General features: G+C 58.9%; 1 protein-coding gene across 4 annotated transcripts in view; it reads left to right on the top strand.

Moving 5' to 3' along the window:
- The first annotated feature begins 6 nt into the window (after nt 1-6).
- The window catches only part of BOP1 (BOP1 ribosomal biogenesis factor), a 29943-nt gene continuing 11866 nt past the window's right edge, over nt 7-18083 (top strand). The window contains exons 1-3 of one of the 4 annotated variants that reach the window (XM_055287648.2): nt 7-215; nt 2163-2378; nt 15419-15499. In XM_055287648.2, coding sequence (XP_055143623.1) covers nt 117-215; nt 2163-2378; nt 15419-15499 — 396 coding nt within the window. In that variant the 5' untranslated portion in view covers nt 7-116. The remainder of the gene's footprint in view (nt 216-2162; nt 2379-15418; nt 15500-18083) is intronic. The other 3 variants (XM_055287649.2, XM_063643065.1, XM_063643064.1) reach the window with 3 other exon arrangements.

Raw genomic sequence — 18083 nt, 5'->3', positions numbered from 1 at the left:
CGCCCGCCCTCCGCTCGCCAATCGGGGCCGGGCTGGGCGGGGCGCGTCCTCCTGCGCACGCGGCCCAGTCGCTGTCGGAAGCGGCTGTGCGGGTGGCGGCCGGCGCGCGGCGGGGCATGGCGGGTTCGCGGGGCGCGGGGCTCACGGCGGCGCCGAGCGTGCGGCCGGAGAAGCGGCGGTCGGAGCCCGAACTGGAGCCTGAGCCCGAGCCGGAGGTGACTGTGGCGATGCGGGGCGGCGGGGCGCGTCCCTAGAGGCCCCGACGGGCACGTGGCCGCGCTGGGGCGGGTGGGCCCGGCTGCTGTCACCTGGGCGCCCGTGTCCAGTGAATCGGCCTTGGGCGTGGGCGCAGCTCCTCTATCGGGGGGTCTTAGGCAGAGCGGACTGCGGGGTGAAGGACGGCGTCCGGGAAGCAAAGAAACGGGGGAGCGGGGAGTGGGGACGGGGCGCCCCTTTGCAGCAGCCTCTCTAGCCGTTCCATTTGTGCATCCTGCCAATAAAAGGGCTCGGCTTGCGCTCCCAGTAAATGCTTAACCTACGTATACGCTAGTTAATTGCGTTTTTGTGCTCATGGGATAGACATGAGAATAAGAAAAGCTGAATAGAACCCAGTGTCTGCTGCATTTGCTGTATCAGAACTCACTGTTGCTCTCTGCTAGCTCAGCCCGGTCTTGATTGTGGGGATCATCAAATTGGGTGGTGGAGGGGATGGACAGCCAGCCCCTCACAGCCCCCTCGGCCGCGGCCGCGCTGGGTTGTTGAAACTGCCCCATTGCTTTGTGAAGCGAACTCAACTCATCCTGGTTCCCATAGGCTGAATGGCCCGCAGACCACTCTAGGCGCCAGGTTCTGCTACTTACATCCTTGGGCTAAACGGTCCTCAGGAGCCAGTTGTTTGCGCCCAGGCCACGGATACCATTTCCACTAGTTATTGTGATTGTGTAGCCGACTGAATACCAAGACACATCATGACTGTGTGTGAGAGAGGCATTGTGTGAACACTCAGTATGCAATAGCTAATTCATGCAGGTCGTACCTTAAGTGAGACTTGTAAACTATTAGGAAAACAGTAAAATCTAGAATTCTGCATTCAACTGCTTCCTTTTCCTTTTCTTTTCTTTTCTTTTTTTTTTTGAGACAGAGCCTTGCTCCATTGCCCAGGCTGAAGTGCAGTGGCGCAATCTTGGCTCACTGCAGCTTCCACCTCCCGGGTAACTCAGCTTCCTGAGTAGCTGGGATTACGGGTGCCCGCCACCACCAGCTAATTTTTGTGTTTTTAGTAGAGATGGTTTCACCATGTTGGCCAGGCTGGTCTTGAACTCCTGACCTCAGGTGATCCACCTGCCTCGGCCTCCCAAAGTGTTGGGATTACAGACGTGAACCACCATGCCTGGCCTTCAACTGCTTCCTAAGAGTCTAAGTTCTTGTTCCACTTTTTAAGGCCAGTGAAGGACCCAAACACCGTCTGTGCTGGTGTCACGCAGCCAGCAGGGCTCTGCTCAGAGGCAGCTGTGGTCCTGCTCAGAGAGAGGAGTGGGTGGGTTGGTGCGTGGTTGCGATTAGAGTCTGTATCATTCCTGTGACTTGTCAGCCAATCCTTTCAATTTACTGATCAATCGTTGGTCCCAATCTGGTTAAATGAGGAGGCGTCTGTTTCAGGTGGTAAATGCCCTTCGGGGACTCGGTTCTCTTCCAGCCCCCAGCCCCTTTTCTAGTGACCTCATGGCTTTGGGGCCTTGGATGCCAGGGTGAGGTGTGGAGAGGGCTCAGGCAGGCTGTGTGAGGGACCCAGTGGAGTCCAGCCCAGCCTGACCCACAGGGCCTCCGGAGTGGCAGTGGGTGGTAGAGAGCAGTGTTAGTTTTGCGATGAGAGATGAGCTCCAAGAGGGGGAGGTTGCCCTTGAAAAGCCCCTTCCCTGTGAGGTGCTAGGAATTAAAATGTCGATGCCAAAGGCAAGAGGCTGTCTTGTCAGTGGAGGTAGAAGATGAGGAAGGCTCAGGTTGGGTGGATGCTTTTGGTGGGAGTTTGTGACTGGAGGGGTCCTGGAGGCCGTGTGGAGCTGCTGGTGGGTGCCTGGAGGGGCGAGAAGCAGCTGTCCCTGCAGCGTTTAGCACCCTATGCCTGGAGGGGCAGTTGTCACCAACCCAGTATTTCCTTGCAGCCCCCTCTCCTCTGCACCTCTCCTCTCAGCCACAGCACCGGCAGCGATTCTGGCGTCTCCGACAGTGAGGAGAGTGTGTTCTCAGGCCTGGAAGATTCTGGCAGTGACAGCAGTGAGGATGATGACGAAGGCGACGAGGAGGGAAAGGACGGAGCCCTTGGTGACGAGGACCACAGTGAGATGGAAAAGACCACTGAGGAGCAGGTGCAGGTGCAGGTGGGTGAGCAAAGAGCCCCCTTGAGGGCTTTCCCGCATGTGCAGGTGGCCCTGGGCTTTCTGAGGCTGCCACCGTGCTGCCTTCTCCACTGTCCTTCAGAACCCCAAGGCCGGCGTCCCTCCTTCGCTGCACCTGGGGCACACTTGGGCTCTAGGATGCTGGTTTCCATCCCCAGTTGTGTGCCGTTCCCAGGAACTCTGAAAATCCACGTGCCTAGGCCCTTCCCCCTCAGATGATGCTCGGGCAACCCTCCGGGCAACAGGCTGGGTTTCCTCGAGGTGGGGATTTTACTGCCTGGGATCCAGTGGCAGGACCCAGCTGAGGAGGGAGCTGGGCAGCGTGGCAGGGCTCAAGCAGGCGGCATGGGGGCCCCAAAGGAACCCAGCCAGGCCTGACCCCACAGGGCTTCAGGGGCGTGATCAGCCGATGGGTAGAGGGTTTGACATTGTACCTGTTGCAGCGATGGCGGGGGAGGGTGCACCCTACTCGTATTGAGAACAACAGGAGAAAAGCATAATTTAACTAAAACACAGCATTTGTTATTTTTTATTTTTTTGAGTCAGAGTCTCGCTCTGTCTCCCAGGCTGGAGTGCAGTGGTGTGATCTTGGCTCACTGCAACCTCCATCCCCTGGGTTCAAGCAATTCTCCTGCCTCAGCCTCTCTAGTAGCTGGGATTACAGACACATGCCACCACGCCTGGATGATTTTTTTTTTTTTTTTTTTTTTTTTTTTGAGACGGAGTCTTTCTCTGTCCCCCAGGCTGGAGTGCGGTGGCGCGATCTCGGCTCACCGCAACCTCCACCTCCTGGGTTCACGCCATTCTCCTGCCTCAGCCTCCCGAGTAGCTGGGACCACAGGCGCCCGCCAACACGGCCGGCTAATTTTTTTGTATTTTTTTAGTAGAGACGGGGTTTCACCGTGTTAGCCAGGATGGTCTCGATCTCCTGACCTCATGATCCACCCGCCTCGGCCTCCCAAAGTGCTGGGATTACAGGCTTGAGCCACCGTGCCCGGCCGATGATTTTTGTATTTTTAGTAGAGACAGGGTTTTGCCATGTTGGCCAGGCTGGTCTCGATCTCCTGACCTCAGGTGAGCCACCACGCCCAGCCTATTTTTTTTTTTTTTTCTAAGAGAGTCTCGCTCTGTTGCCCAGGCTGGAGCGATCTTGGCTCACTGCATCTTCCACCTCCTGGGTTCAAACAATTCTCCTGTCTCAGCCTCCCGAGTAGCTGGGATTACAGGTGCCCGCCACCAGGCTCGGCTAATTTTTTTTGTATGTTTAGTAGAGACGGGGCTTCACCATGTTGGACAGGCTGGTCTTGAACTCCTGACCTCAAGTGATCTGCCTGCCTTGGCCTCCCAAAGTGCTGGGATTACAGGTGTGAGCCACTGCACCTGGCCCAGCATTTGTTACTCTAAACATTCTGGAAATTGTTTGTAAGGATTTACTCTCCCAGTAGTTTCTGGAAGTTACAGCCTTGGCAGAGGTTCCCGTGATAGAAGCCAAGGAGCCATAGCTTGTTCATTCTGTGCTAGCTGTGTTGGGTTGGCTTGTTTGCTGGGAAGAAAAGCTTTAAAATCACACTTAATTCAGACTTTAATTATAACAGTAACATACACAGAGAGAAAATGATGTGCTGTGTTGGGAGTGGTTTGTAAGATTATGGACAACTACGTTACCCCTTCTTGAGTTTTTAAAATGACACAATACTGGGCCAGGCACAGTGGCTCATACCTGTAATCTCAGCAGCTCGAGAGGCCAAAGTGGGAGGATCGCCTGAGCCCGGGAATCCAGGTTGCAGTGAGCTATGATAGAGCCACTGCACTCCAGCCTGGGCGACAAGCAAGACCCTGTTTCAAAAAAAAATTATGAGATACAATATCCTGGAAAATAATTTAGATATGGCAGCAGCACCATTCAGTAGGGTGGAAGCTCCGACTCAGGGCTCTCACACCTAACCAGTGAGCACAGTTAGTGGTCTGATGTACATCTTTCTGGGTCTTCTGTCCCTTTTTAAATTAAGGATTTACACATTTACATGTTAACGATTTTCTTATTAAATTCTTTCAGCTGGGCGTGGTGGCTCACGCCTGTAATCCCAGCACTTTGGGAGGCCAAGGTGGATGGATCACCTGAGCTCAGGAGTTCAAGACCAGCCTGGCCAACATGGTGAAACCCTGTCTCTACTAAAAACCCAAAAATTAGCTGGGTGTGGTGGCGCATGCCTGTAATTCTAGCTACTCGGGTGGCTGAGGCATTAGAATCACTTGAACCTGGGAGGCAGAGGTTGCAGTGAGCTGAGATCGCACCACTGCACTCCAGCCTGGGTGACAGAGTGAGACTCTGCCTCAAAAACCAAAAAAATTTTTCACATAATAACATATCCAAGTACTTGAAAGGTACTAGAGGTGTCCTGCGGAGTCTGGAGAGGCGCCGTCTTCTCTTCTCGCTGCGTGTCTCCTGGCCCCTGGAGCTCCAGGTCCCCTGCACTGCTGAGTGTTTGCTCACCCTGCCCATTGCCCTGCTCAGGTTTCTGTGACCACGTAACTGGCTGCCCCATGCAGGGTGTGTTCCAAAGCACCGCTGTCTGTGGTCTGTGTGCTCCGTTATCCAGCAGGGCCTGAGGCGGCAAGGTGGGCCGGGCTGGTGGGGCGGTCCTCAGAGTTCCCCAGGCTGCTGGCTGCTGGCTGGCCCAAGGCCCTGCCTGAGGCCCTGCCCTGTTGTGGTGCCCATGCCTCTGCCTGCATGTCCTGTGCTTTAGCTGAGGGGCCGAGGCCCTGCCGTGGCGCTCATGCCTCTACCCGCATGTCCTGTGCTTTAGCTGAGGGGCCGAGGCCCTGCCCTGCCGTGGCACTCATGCACCTGCCCGCGTGTCCTGTGCTTTAGCTGAGGGGCCGAGGCCCTGCCCTGCCGTGGCGCTCATGCCTCTGCCTGCGTGTCCTGTGCTTTAGCTGAGGGGCCGAGGCCCTGCCCTGCCGTGGCACTCATGCACCTGCCTGCGTGTCCTGTGCTTTAGCTGAGGGGCTGAGGCCCTGCCCTGCCGTGGCACTCATGCACCTGCCTGCGTGTCCTGTGCTTTCGCTGAGGGGCCGAGGCCCTGCCCTGCCGTGGCACTCATGCACCTGCCTGCGTGTCCTGTGCTTTAGCTGAGGGGCCGAGGCCCTGCCCTGCCGTGGCACTCATGCACCTGCCTGCGTGTCCTGTGCTTTAGCTGAGGGGCTGAGGCCCTGCCCTGCCGTGGCACTCATGCACCTGCCTGCGTGTCCTGTGCTTTCGCTGAGGGGCTGAGGCCCTGCCCTGCCGTGGCACTCATGCACCTGCCTGCGTGTCCTGTGCTTTAGCTGAGGGGCCGAGGCCCTGCCCTGCCGTGGCACTCATGCACCTGCCTGCGTGTCCTGTGCTTTAGCTGAGGGGCTGAGGCCCTGCCCTGCCGTGGCACTCATGCACCTGCCTGCGTGTCCTGTGCTTTCGCTGAGGGGCACATCGGGCCCTGTTGGGGTGTTTTCAGTTCTAAAGTGTGATCCTCATGACTGGGTTTAAATTACTCCAGGTCAGGAGAAAGAATTGATGAGGTGGGGGTGCTTTCAGCTCTTTAGTGGGAGCCCCTCCCTTTTCCCCCCCGTTCATCAGAAGCCACCCAGGCACTTTGGCCTGCTGAGCGGCCACTCCCTCCCGCCTCTCCTCCGAGTCCCTCTTGAATGGTGGGAGTCCTTTCCCATCGTGCAGCCCTGCAGGTGGAAACTCAGCCGGCAGCCCGGTGCTGCTTCCTGCATGTTCTCTGGGCTTCCGTGAGCGTGGCCACGTGAGGCCTCCCGGGGTGCCGCCAAGATGGCCCCGTCACGCCCAGTTAGTGGCCTCAGGTCAGGCCTGTTTCTCTGTCATCCTGAAGGCAGTCCAGGGCTCCTTAGCCTGTAACTCCACCACCTCCCACTTGCATCGTGGGTCCACGGGGCTGGGCCACCAGGGTCTCTGCCAGCCACCCTCACCCACCACAGCCATTTGGAGGATTCTGCCCCCGATGCCCCTGCCAGTGGTTGTGGGTCCTTTACCCGAGAACCCTTCCGTTGAGCGGCTTCTAGAATCAGTGCCCCTTGGTTTTGGGAATTCATACCACAGTGACGTAGCAGCTTTTCCTGCTGCTAAGTGTCCTTGCCCTGCAGTGGGCGCACTCAGGATTCTGTGGTCCTGGCCACGGCCACTCGTGTGGTCTTGCAGACAGTTCATGGGCCTCGGTGGGCTACTTGGTAAGTGAAGTTAATGTCTGCCTGGCAGCCCCTGAAGGACGAGATGACGTTTTTGCTAATTTCTCTTCTGCCACGTGCTTCTGCCTGTCCCCCCACTCCCTCTCGTCGCTGTTTCCTCCACAGTGGTTGGCAAGACGTGGCCCCTGTGGCCTCTGCCTCATGCGTCTGAAGGACACCCCAGCCACAGGGTCACATCAGACTGGAATAGTGGTGGGATGGGGCTGGGTGTCAGGCAGCATGCGTGTGTCACATCATGGACACCTCAGGGACACACGAAGTCAGGCAGGGCGAGGGCCTCACTCCCCAGGCCGCTCAGCCCTCCGTGGATATACCCAGCCCCGACGGTGCTGTGAGGAAGGGGCTGTGTGACTGGCATGGGAGGGAGCTGGGGCTTTTGTTCATCTCTGCCATCCTGGCAGCCATGTGGCTGATGGGTCACCTTCAGAGAGCCTCCTCCATAAATCTGATTCCAAGTGTGTGCCCCAAACCAACCCAGACAGGCCAGGGGCACCCTGCTGAGAGCCCCACAGTGGGAGGCCCTTGTAGCAGGGAGCCCGGTGACTGCTGGGGGTCAGCTGCTGGCGGCCCCCGTGGAGACCTGCCGAGGGCTCCGGACCTTTCTGGGTGGACCCAGGGTGGGTGTGCATCTGGCTTCAGGGCCGGGCCACAGGCTTCCCTCTGGCTTTCTGCCCTCAGGCCTTTAGATTGACGTGCACACGACCCTGCCTTCTTTTTAAGGACTGTGTAGAATTACGTGGCATTCATTGAACAGGTGCACGTGGCATTGTAGGGCACCTGTGCATGCTCAGGTGCTTCTGAGGGGCGTGCCAGGGAAGGAGTCTCCTGCCCTTCCCTCCTGGCTCCTGTTGCCACATCCAGGCAACTACTGTTTCCAGTGCTGAAGTCTCTTTCCAGGATGTTCTAGATATATCCAAGCGCGCACAGAGTCTTTGAATGGTGGTTTCTTAAGAGAAGGGGCAGCCGTGTGCTGTCTCAGGATGGTTCTGTCAGGGAGGCCGTGGCTCTGGTTTGTACAGTGCTTGGTGCCTGCAGAGTGGCTGGCAGCTCGGCCTCCCCAGCTTCAGTGGGTGGGCACTTACAGGCTTTTGCTCTTACAGTTGACCTGACGATAACGTGCTGTTTCTCACATGTGCACACCATTCTTGGAAAAAATTCAAAGAGAATTTCTAGGTCAAAGGGTAAATGCTTTTTCTTTCTTTTTTTTTTTTTTTGAGACAGGGTCTCACTCTGTCACTCAGGCTGGAGGGCAGTGGTGCGATATTGGCTCACCAAAACCTCAACTTCCTGGACTCAAGGGATCCTCCTACCTCAGCCTCCCTAGTAGCTGGGACTACAGGCTCCCGCCACCATGCCTGGCTAGTTTTTTTTGTTTTGTTTTGTTTTGTTTTTTGAGACAGAGTCTTGCTCTGTTGCCCAGGCTGGAGTACGGTGGCGCGATCTCGGCTCACTGCAACCTCCACCTCCCGGGTTCAAGTGATTCTCCTGCCTCAGTCTCCTGAGTAGCTGGGATTACAGGTGCCCGTCATCACGCCTGGCTAATGTTTGTATTTTTAGGAGAGACGGGTTTTCACCATGTTGGCTGAGCTGGTCTCGAACTCTTGACCTCAGGTGATCTGCCTGCCTTGGCCTCCTGAAGTGCTGGGATGACAGGCGTGAGCTGCCGCACCCGGCCGTCAATGCATTTAATTGTGAAGGTGTGTGGAACGTCCCTCCGCAAGGCGGTGATGCCATGCGCTATGCAGCCGCCTCTCAGCTGCTTTCCCGCCACCAGCGTCCCTCATGGTGTTGCTGCTTCATCTTTTCCTCTTGTTTAGTGATGTTTTTCTTTCATTAAGAATGAGGCTCGCACAGCTGGGCTTAACCGAAAAAATAAAAATAAAAAGAATGAGTCACAGGCTGGGCCCAGTGGCTCACACCTGTCATCTCAGCACTTTGGGAGGCCAAGGTCGGTGGATCTCTTGAGCCCAGAAGTTCAAGACCAGCCTGTGCCATATAGTGAGACCCCATTTTTACAGAAAATTAAAAAAATGAGCCGGGCGTGGCAGTGCGTGCCTGTGGTCCCAGTCCCGGAAGCCCTTCTGTCTCTTCCCTGTGGCCGGATCATCCGTGCACTTAGCTGGCTGGAAACCCTCACAGCTGTTGCCCAAGGGCAGGACAGCTAGCTGGTTCTTGTCGTTTTGGTCTGAGCTCCCTGGACCAGGAGCCCTTTGCTGTTTTCTCTCTGTTTGTTTGTTTTGTCATCTAACACCATAACAAACTGCCCCAAACCATAGAGCCTGCCTTTTTTTTTTGTTTTGAGACGGAGTTTTTTTTGCTCTTATTGCCCAGGCTGGAGTGCAATGGCACAATCTCGGCTCACTGCAACCTCCGCCTCCTGGGTTCAAGCGATTCTCGTGCCTCAGCCTCCTGAGTAGCTGGGATTACAGGTGCTCGCCACCACACTCGGGTAATTTTTTTTTTGTATTTTTAGTAGAGAGGGGGTGTCACCATGTTGGCCAGGTTGGTCTTGAACTTCTAACCTCAGGTGATCCACCTGCCTTGGCCTCCCAAAGTGTTGGGATTACAGGCGTGAGCCACCACACCTGGCCACCATAGTGCCTTTCAACAACAAGCATTTGCTGTCTGTGTTTCTGGGGTCAGGAGTCCTGGCATTTTGTGAGGTGCACTCGAGGAGCAGGGTCTGGCTGTGCCATTCCCAGCTCCTCCCCTGACTGTTGGCACGAGGAGCTCAGGAGTGAAGGTGAAGAAGGATACTCTGGGAGGTGGTCAGTGGATAGGGATGAGGACAGGGACAGGGCCCAAGAAGATGGGGTGGGTGCTGTACCTCCCCCTTCCCTCCCTGGGGTATCTGGTCTTGGCCACGGCAGGGCCCACAGCTGTTGCTAGTAGCCTGCTTGGGGCCACTGGGTTTATTTTCGTGTATGTGTGGTTTGGGGGCAGGCATCTCTTCCCCACCCTTCGCGTCCCTGCTACAGTGACCCCTCTTTCTGGGTCCACCTGCTCTGGCACGAGCTTGCTGGGCCAGCCTCACCCCAGCGCCCACCCCATCTCCAGCCTCCCTGCCTCGGGCCTGGCAGTCCTGCCTCTTAGTTGCGTTCTGTGCCACCTGATGACCCAAGAGTTCTGTCTTCTGGCCTGGTTCCTACTCCCCGGGACTTTCTCCAGCCCCTGCCCTTCCAGCTGTTGACTGTGTCTGTGAGCCGTCCCACTGGAGGGGCGCCCTGGACTGTGTGCTCCTGCCCTGCAGCACCCCTGACATGGGTGCTCCCAGCCCTCCACTGACCAGCCAGGGAAGAACCTCCTTCTGCCAGCCTGCGCCTCACTCCCTGTGCCCTCTCCAGCAGCGCATGGCAGCGCCGGCCTCGGGCTCGCTGGAGTGCGGATTGGTTGCAGGGCCTTCGCTATTGCTGGTGTCTACTGGATCTGTGGGGTCCATGCGCTCAGCTGTTTTTTCCCTTCTGTGCTCATTTAGATTCATTTTTTTCCCAGCTGTACTTGGCTTTGTCTTTTTATTTATGTGAATTTTTTCTTTTTATTCTTTTGTGCAGAAGTTTCTGTTTTTATCAGTCTAATCTGCTTGTCACAGTCAAGAATGTGAGAAAAGACTGGGTGTGGTGAGCCAAACCTGTAATCCCAGCACTTTGGGAGGCTGAGGCGGGCGGATCCCTTGAGGAGTTCGAGGCCAGCCCGACTGACATGGTGAAACCTCATGTGAATTGCTTGACCTGGGAGGCGGAAGTTAGAGTAGGCTGAGATCATGCCACTGCACTCCATCCTGGGCAACAGAGTGAGTGGGACTCTGTCTTGAAAGAAAAAAACACAAGTAAGAGAAGGCCTAACACCTAGTATTAAAGTGAGAGAAGGCCTAAGACCTGGTGTTAAAGTGAGAGAAGGCCTAAGAGCTGGTGTTAAAGTGAGAGAAGGCCTAAGACCTGATATTAAAGTGAGAGAAGGCCTAAGACCTGGCGTTAAAGTGAGAGAAGGCCTAACACCTGGTGTTAAAGTGAGAGAAGGCCTAAGACCTGATATTAAAGTGAGAGAAGACCTAACACCTGGTGTTAAAGTGAGAGAAGGCCTAAGACCTGGTGTTAAAGTGAGAGAAGACCTAAGACCTGGCGTTAAAGTGAGAGAAGGCCTAAGACCTGGTATTAAAGTGAGAGAAGGCCAAAGACCTGGTATTAAAGTGAGAGAAGGCGTAAGACCTAGTATTAAAGTGAGGGAAGGCCTAAGACCTGGCGTTAAAGTGAGAGAAGGCCTAAGACCTGGTATTAAAGTGAGAGAAGGCCTAAGACCTGGTATTAAAGTGAGAGAAGGCCTAAGACCTGGCGTTAAAGTGATGATTCCAGATTTTTTTTTTTCTGAGACAAGAGTCTGTCTGTCGCCCAGGCTGGAGTGCAGTAGCCTGATCTCGGCTCACTATAGTCTCCACCTCCCGGATTCAAGCAGTTCTCCTGCCTCAGCCTCCTGCTGGGATTACAGGTGAGCGCCACCACGCCCAGCTAATTTTTTGTATTTTTAGTGGAGACAGGGTTTTCCATGTAGGCCAGGCTGGTCTCGAACTCTTAACCTCAACTGATCCGCCTGCCTCGGTCTCCCAAAGTGCTGGGATGACAGGCGTGAGCCTCCGGGCCCGGCCTTCCCAGATAATTTAAGGAGAGTTTGGCCTGTGCCAGAGCGTAATGCAGACTCTTGGGCAGGGGATCCCGCCAGCATCTCAGCGAAGGCTCTGGGAATGGCGGGTGGCAGGGCGCGTTGCTGCAGCGTGGGAACCCTGGACTCGGGCCCCCTGTCGCTGTGGTTCTGGGGTCTGGACGCTGATGCCGTCTGCTGGAGAGTGGTCTGGAGCTGCAGCTCTGTGGAGTCTGGAAAGGGGCTCCCCAGTGATTCTCACCAGCTGGTTAGTGGGGCCCATCTCAGGCGAAGTTGCCTGGGTGTGGACCACAGAGCTGGGGATGGGACCAGGGGCCAGGGCTGGTGGTAAACTCCGCTCTTGCCTCCGCCCGTGGCCTTGCTTTGGGTTCTTTTGAAGACTGCCAGCTCCAAGCTTCTTGGCCCCCACTGGGGAGGCAGGCAGCTGTTCTGCCACCTGCCCTGGCACTTTGCAGCATTAAACAGGTATTTTGTAGCATTCTGGATTCGAGGGGTCGGAGTTCAGGCCGAAAGCAGTAGGGTCAGTACACCCCGAGTACAGTGTCACGCTGAGGGGCCCCAGAGGGTTCTGGTACATTTCACCTGAGGAAGATTGACAGTCAGCTCACATCCTCTGCTCTGGGACTTGGGTGAGGATCTCGGGTGAGCACAGCTGGGCCTCTTGTGCGTCCAGACCGCCCCTGACAGCCATGTTCACGAAGGGCACCCCTGTGCCAGGCAGAGCCACACAGCCTTCACGACCTCAGCCCAGAATCCTGTGGCGTCAGTGTGGGCTGCCTCCCTTGGGTGGGTAAAGCAGCCACAAGCCCACCAGATTTGCAGCGGGGGGTACATAGACTCTGTCTCTTGATGCGATGAAAATCAAAGGTTTGTGGCTGTGTTTTAAAATGGTCACAGTCACCCTTACGCTTGCCAAATACTCTTCCCCCAAGGCTCCTCAGAACCTCATTCCACTGCCAGGGTCTCATCTAAACCAGGCCTGGCAAATGGGGGTCCTTGGGCCCCTCTCTGCACAGCTGTCTGCAGTGGGACACCGAGTCACAGTGCTGTGGAGTGGTCTCTGGTCTGTGGTGGTCCTAAGGTGGCTGGGCACATGGCTGGTGGTGGTCTTGACCGTGGTGGTCGTGGCCTGTGGTGGTCTTGAGGCCCATGGTGGTCGTGGCCTGTGGTGGTTGTGGCCTGTGGTGGTCTTGGGGCCTGTGGTGGTCTTAGGGCCCATGGCGGTCGTGGCCCACGGTGGTCTTGGGGCCCGTGGGGGTCTTGGGGCCCATGGCGGTCATGGCCCACAGCGGTCTTGGGGCCTCTGGTGGCAGCACACATGGCCAGTGCCTCATGCAGGGTTGGCCTCCATGCCTGGGAACAACCCTGCCACTCTTGGGCTCCTCCCCCGAGTTACCTTCCTTTTCCTTGAGTAAAAAGGGATGTTTTTCGGCTGTATTTTCTCTGGGCTTTTCAGTTCCTGCTGATGTACTTTCTTTAAAACAACAGGTTTCCTAGGTACCTGTTGATGAGTCGTTGCTGTCACATGAGCCGTCGGCACAGAGCTCTTGGATACCAGCCCGTCTCTGTGTTGGGCACCCTGCGGCTAGCGTGGGCAGGGCCCTGGGGAGACTTGGCAGTGCGGAGGTGCTGGGTGTGGGGTCTGTGGTGCGGCGCTGAGTTCTCTTGGTCTCCTTGGCGCCCCGACAGTGATGTTCTGGCTCTGGTCCCTGGGCAAGTTAGGACTGCTCCCCTCCCGCTGTCCACGTCTCCAGCAGAACCCTCTTGTGGGCAGCCCTGGGAGCAGAGTTCTCTTCCCACCGACCCAGGACACCGCAGCTGTGTTGCCATCGTCTCCCAGGAGGTGAGGGCAGAGCCCGTGTCTCATGCCTGGTTGGTGGCAGTGGAGTACGGCCTGGCTGGCCTGATGCTGGGGAGGGGAGGTTCTGGTGCGGCCACAATAGGGGGCTCATGTGCTTGGACACCGTTTCTGGCTGGCTGAGCTCACTGTGGGTTTCTCCCTTTGGTCCTCGTGGTGACATTCTAGCCCTGGGGCTGGGCAGAGGCCACACAGGGTTCAGGGACTGCAGCAGCCTTTCCTTGGCCCCAGTGGCCCCGCCTCCTGCTGGCACTGCCGAGCTCCTGGCACCTTATCCTTGCGCTCCCCCTCAGCGGCTCCCTGCCCACCCGTCGGTCCTTCAGACCCGCCTGCCTCTGCCCAGTGGCGCTCGCCTGCCCACTCTCTCAGCTTTTCCTTCACCCTCACACGACTCTCGATCTCCATCAGGCCTGACCCCTCCTCAGGGACCCCTGCACGTGGACCCCGCATCCCTTGTGTCCCCCCAGCAGCGGAGGTCCTCAGTCAGGCCGCGCACACTGTGGGTGGTGCTGGAGGCCCTGGAGGATCTGGGCTGACTCCAGGCATGGGCGTGGCTGGGGGGGAGTCCTGTCCCTCGGAGTCCAGAGCATGGCGTGGGCTCGCGTTCCATCGTCTGCGTCGTTAGGGTTTTAGTGGCCTTTTCCTCTAATTTTTAAATTAAAAAAAATATGTTCAATGCCCCACAGCATCTGCCTCCAAAATCTGAAGGGCCCTTCTAGGTCAGGCAGTTCCCAGCAGTGGCCACCCCTGCCCACGTCGCCCCTGCCCGCACCGCCCCTGCCCTTCAGGTGCTGGGCCTGGCTGAGCGCTGTCGCCCCCTGGTGGACTCAGTGTGCCCCACAGCTGTCCCACGGGGATGCTGCACCCCTGGGAACCCAGAGCCTGCCTGTGCCGTGGCCTGTCCACATCCAGCACAGGGGCCACGGGGCACAGAGCGCTGGGTGACAAGTCTTTTGTCACCTGCCAGGACCTTGGGACTGTGGCCCATGAGCAACGAGGCTGGGACTCCAGGGTACGGTGCTTCAGCCCTGGCCACTGTGAGGGGTTGGAAGCCCAGCCCGACGCCCATCAGCAGAGGCCAGGCGGGGGCAGCCGACCGCAGCTTGGTGTGGAACTGCGCTTGTGCAGGTCTGGGGCTTGGGGCCGGGGTCGCGTATGTGCCGCGGCTGTGGGGGCTTGTGTGCTCCAGGCAGGGGCAAGAGCTCAGTGTCACTGAATGCCTCAGGCCACTGTCAGCGGCAGGGGGAGATGTGGAAACTGAATCCTTTCCTTGTTTCTGGCCTGGGAAAAAACTTAGTCTCCCATCTCTCTTTATATTGAAGGAAAAAACAGGCAGGGGAGGAGCCCGGGCTGGAGGGAAGAGGGGCTTGGGGTGGGGGTGGGGCGTGCCCGCCCTCGCTCTGGGGTTCCTGTGCCCCAGCACTTTACTGCCCCCACGGGTGAGAGGTGGGCCTGTTTTCCCCATCAGCCTTGGTTCTGCCAGTAAACCCGATCCGGTTGGAGCCATCCTCACCTCCCCAGTTGAGGGCAGAATCTGTTTTCCAGGTTGGGATGTGAATTCTCAGTGGCGCCCACTCTGTGACCCGGTGGGATGGGGTCAGCCTGGGCTGTGGACGTGGTGGGTGGGAGAATGCTGGGTGCCAGGGAGCCTGTGGGGGCTGCAGGCCGAGTGTTTGGGGCCCTCTCTGGGCCCTCTGCTGGCTGGACTGGGCTGGACGTGGCTCCCGGGATGGGTGGACAATGTGTGTCCCCCAACCCTTCAAGAGCATTGCCCCCAGTGACACTGCTGTGACGGCTGTGTCTGCTCCTTCCCCTCGACCATGTCGCCCCCTGTCCCAGGCGGGGCTCGGCAGGAGCGCCATGTGGGGCCTCTGGGAGGAGTCCTGTGGCTTTGACATGAATGGGGGTACGGGGTGGTTGGCAGTGGGTGGGGGTCTTAGTCCTCAGCTGGCGGCTTTGCTCCTGACTGCCGCAGTGGCCTCCGTGTCTAGCCTGACACCGGTGTCAGCCCAGGGACAGAGGCCTGGGGAGGCTGCAGTCTAGCCCTTACAGAGGACAGGGCCGTGGGCAGGACCTGCGGTGCTGGGTGCCAGCCACAGCCCCCAGAGGCCCCTTAGAACTGGGTGTTCTTGGCCTTGTGCTGAGGCCTGGGCCAGGCTGGAGCTGCTCAGAGATTTGGGGGTGGTGGGCTTCCTGGGATCCCCCCAAGGTCAAAGGGCACCCTGTGTCCCCTGAAGTAACCATTTTCTCCCTCTCTCTGCAGGCCGGCACCCCTTGCCCAAGGACAGAGGTGGCGAGTGCCCGGATTGGGGATGAGTATGCGGAGGACAGCTCTGATGAGGAGGTGGGGCTGGGGCTGGTTCCCACTGGACAGGGTGGGGCGGTTTCCATTATAGCCTAGCAGGTGCTGGGCGTTTGGGCTGGGGTTGCCCTGGGGGATGCTGGGACCTGCCGCAGGTGGGTCGCACTATTGGAGCTGAGGCCTGTGTGGGCGTCCTGCTTCCCCGTCTGCAAGAGCAATTTCGGGGTCTGGGACACAAGACTGCAATGTATGTGTGTCATCATTGCCTGTGTAGGGGAAGGACCTGGGTGTGGCTCCATGCCCCTGTGTCGACCCTGGCCTGTGGACAGGCTCCATGGGCTCCTGTGGCGTCTGCAGGGTGACTGTGGGCTCCCTGGGTGCGGAGTGCATGGTCGGGGTGGGGGGTCACGGTCTGGGTGGGGTCACGGGCATGGGTGGTGCCCCTGTCATGTGTGCTGTGGGGTGGGCCACAGGTTGGCTGTGGGCCAGGCGGGCAGAACAGGGCTGGGACCACCTCCTAATGTCCTGATGTTCTGGGCAGTGGTGGCCCTTCCCTTCCCCTGGGGTCCCCCCGCCCCCACCCCCGGTGGTGGCTGATGTGGGCTGGGGCCATTGCCTCCGGACCTCTGATTGAGTCCCAGGAGCACATCTCAGGAGGGGCAGGAGGTTGGCTGTCTCTCATAAGGAGCTTGCAGGCGAAGGGGGATGCGTGCTGCTGGGCTGGGCTCCACCAGCGTGGAGAGGCTGGCACTGGGCTGGGCTCCACCAGCGTGGAGAGGCTGGCATCGGGCTGGGCTCCGCCGGCGTGGAGAGGCTGGCACTGGGCTGGGCTCTGCCGGCGTGGAGAGGCTGGCACTGGGCTGGGCTCCGCCGGCGTGGAGAGGCTGGCATCGGGCTGGGCTCCGCTGGCGTGGAGAGGCTGGCACCGGGCTGTGTCCAGGAGCAGATTTGGCTGCGGGGGGCTGCCCTGATTTGGGAGACGCTGGAAGCTCTGAGAAGCTCTGAGGCCAGAGGCAATGCCTGCCTGTACCCTCCTCAGTGTGGCCTGGCCCCAGGGTAGGACTATGGTCCCAGTGGGGCACCTGGGTGTGAGGCGGAGTCCCCTTTGGGCCCTGGGGGCTGTGGGGGAAGGAGAAGGCTTTGGTGTAGGGCCTTCCCGAAGGAGCTCTTCCTGCCTGCCTGTCAGGGGCTGTCCCTGGGGGGCCTGGGGGAGACACGCGCCCCCCTCCCCCCAGGTTCCTCCCCCATCCTTTGGCTCTCTTGGCTGTGGCTGCAGGAGCCTTGGCCGCCCGCCCGATCCGGTCTCTGCTGCGCGTTCAGAGAACAGAGACAAAACAAAATAAATTGGTTTCCTGGCCGGAGCAGCGGGCTCACTCAGAGAGGGGGGGCCACGCTGCGCACTCTCTGCCTGTCTCCCCTCCCCCTCCCAGGGGCTCTGGCTGTCGGCAGCCACATCCTGTCGGCTACTTTTTTATATTTGGTATTTTGAGAAATCGATGATGATTGTAAACGGAGCGCGGAGGCCGGGGGAGGGGCCTCGGCAGGGCCTATGGGACCCTGCTGCCCCTGGGGGTGCTTTGCCAGGCCTGTCCAGTGCCACCGCCGCCTGCCGGGTGGGCACCCCCCTGCTGTGCCGGGAGGAAGCTGGCCAGGGATGTGGGGGCTGCTCCCTCCAGTGATGACTATCCCATATGTTGGCCTGAGTGACAGCGAGGGAGCCGGGGTGCCGCCCGGTGCTCCTGCCAGCACAGCCGGCCAGCGGCTCGAGGGGGCGGCAGAGCTCAGCTTTCAGGAGCCAGGCCAGGCCCGGACAGATGCCTCCCGTCCAGAGAAGTCTGCATCTGCCTAGGCCTCTGTTCCCTTGGAGCAAAGTGGGGTGGCCCTAGGGGAGTGATTTGGGGCCACAGGTGGGCAGGGAAGAGGCTTGGGAGGTGGGAGACAGCCTGCAGCTCTCCGATGAGACAGTGGGGTGAGGACAGCAGGGCCCGTCAGGCAGCCCCGTGTCCTTGGAGGTGGCCGTGGCACCAGGACCATGGTCCTCCTCGGCACTGGGCAGAGCTGGCTGGGAGAGGGCCGACCTCACTGCCAGGGCCCTTCAGGGCTGTGGAGAGGCCCCTGGTAGCAGGGCAGGGAGGGTGCCGCAGGGGCGTGTGCTTCTTCGAGCGGCGATCTCAGCTGGAGCGCTCGGGTGGCAGTGGTTGTGATGCTGAGAAGGTCAGGCCAAGCTCCTGCTGGTGGGAGGTGCCTCCCTGCCACCCCCTGCCCACCTGCCTCCCCTTCTCCTCAGGCCACTTCCCTGCCCTTCCTGGGTCTGGATCCAGGGCCTGGACCTGGATGACACTGGGGTTTCAGGGCCTCTCACCGCTTCAGGGACCCCCTGCTGGACGCTGACTTTTGAAGACCTGAGCAGCCCCTCACGGGAGAGCTGTATTCCAGCTCTTGGTCTCTTATTCCCCTCCCCCAGGTGCGCAGGCAGCAGCGAGCAGGCGGAGGGAGGCGGGCGGAGCCCCTGGAGGAGGCGCTGGGCCTGGCTGGGGTCCTGCCGCCCGGCAGTGGGGGGCCCCCAGGAGCCGGCTGAGCTGCGGCTGCCCCGCCCCCGCATGGCCACCTCACCCCTCTCCCACCG

Source organism: Symphalangus syndactylus, chromosome 7 (genome assembly GCF_028878055.3).
Source record: "Symphalangus syndactylus isolate Jambi chromosome 7, NHGRI_mSymSyn1-v2.1_pri, whole genome shotgun sequence".
Taxonomy (NCBI): Eukaryota; Metazoa; Chordata; class Mammalia; order Primates; family Hylobatidae; genus Symphalangus; species Symphalangus syndactylus.
Note: the sequence above shows the minus strand (reverse complement) of the source record. Positions and strands in the feature narration are given on the sequence as shown.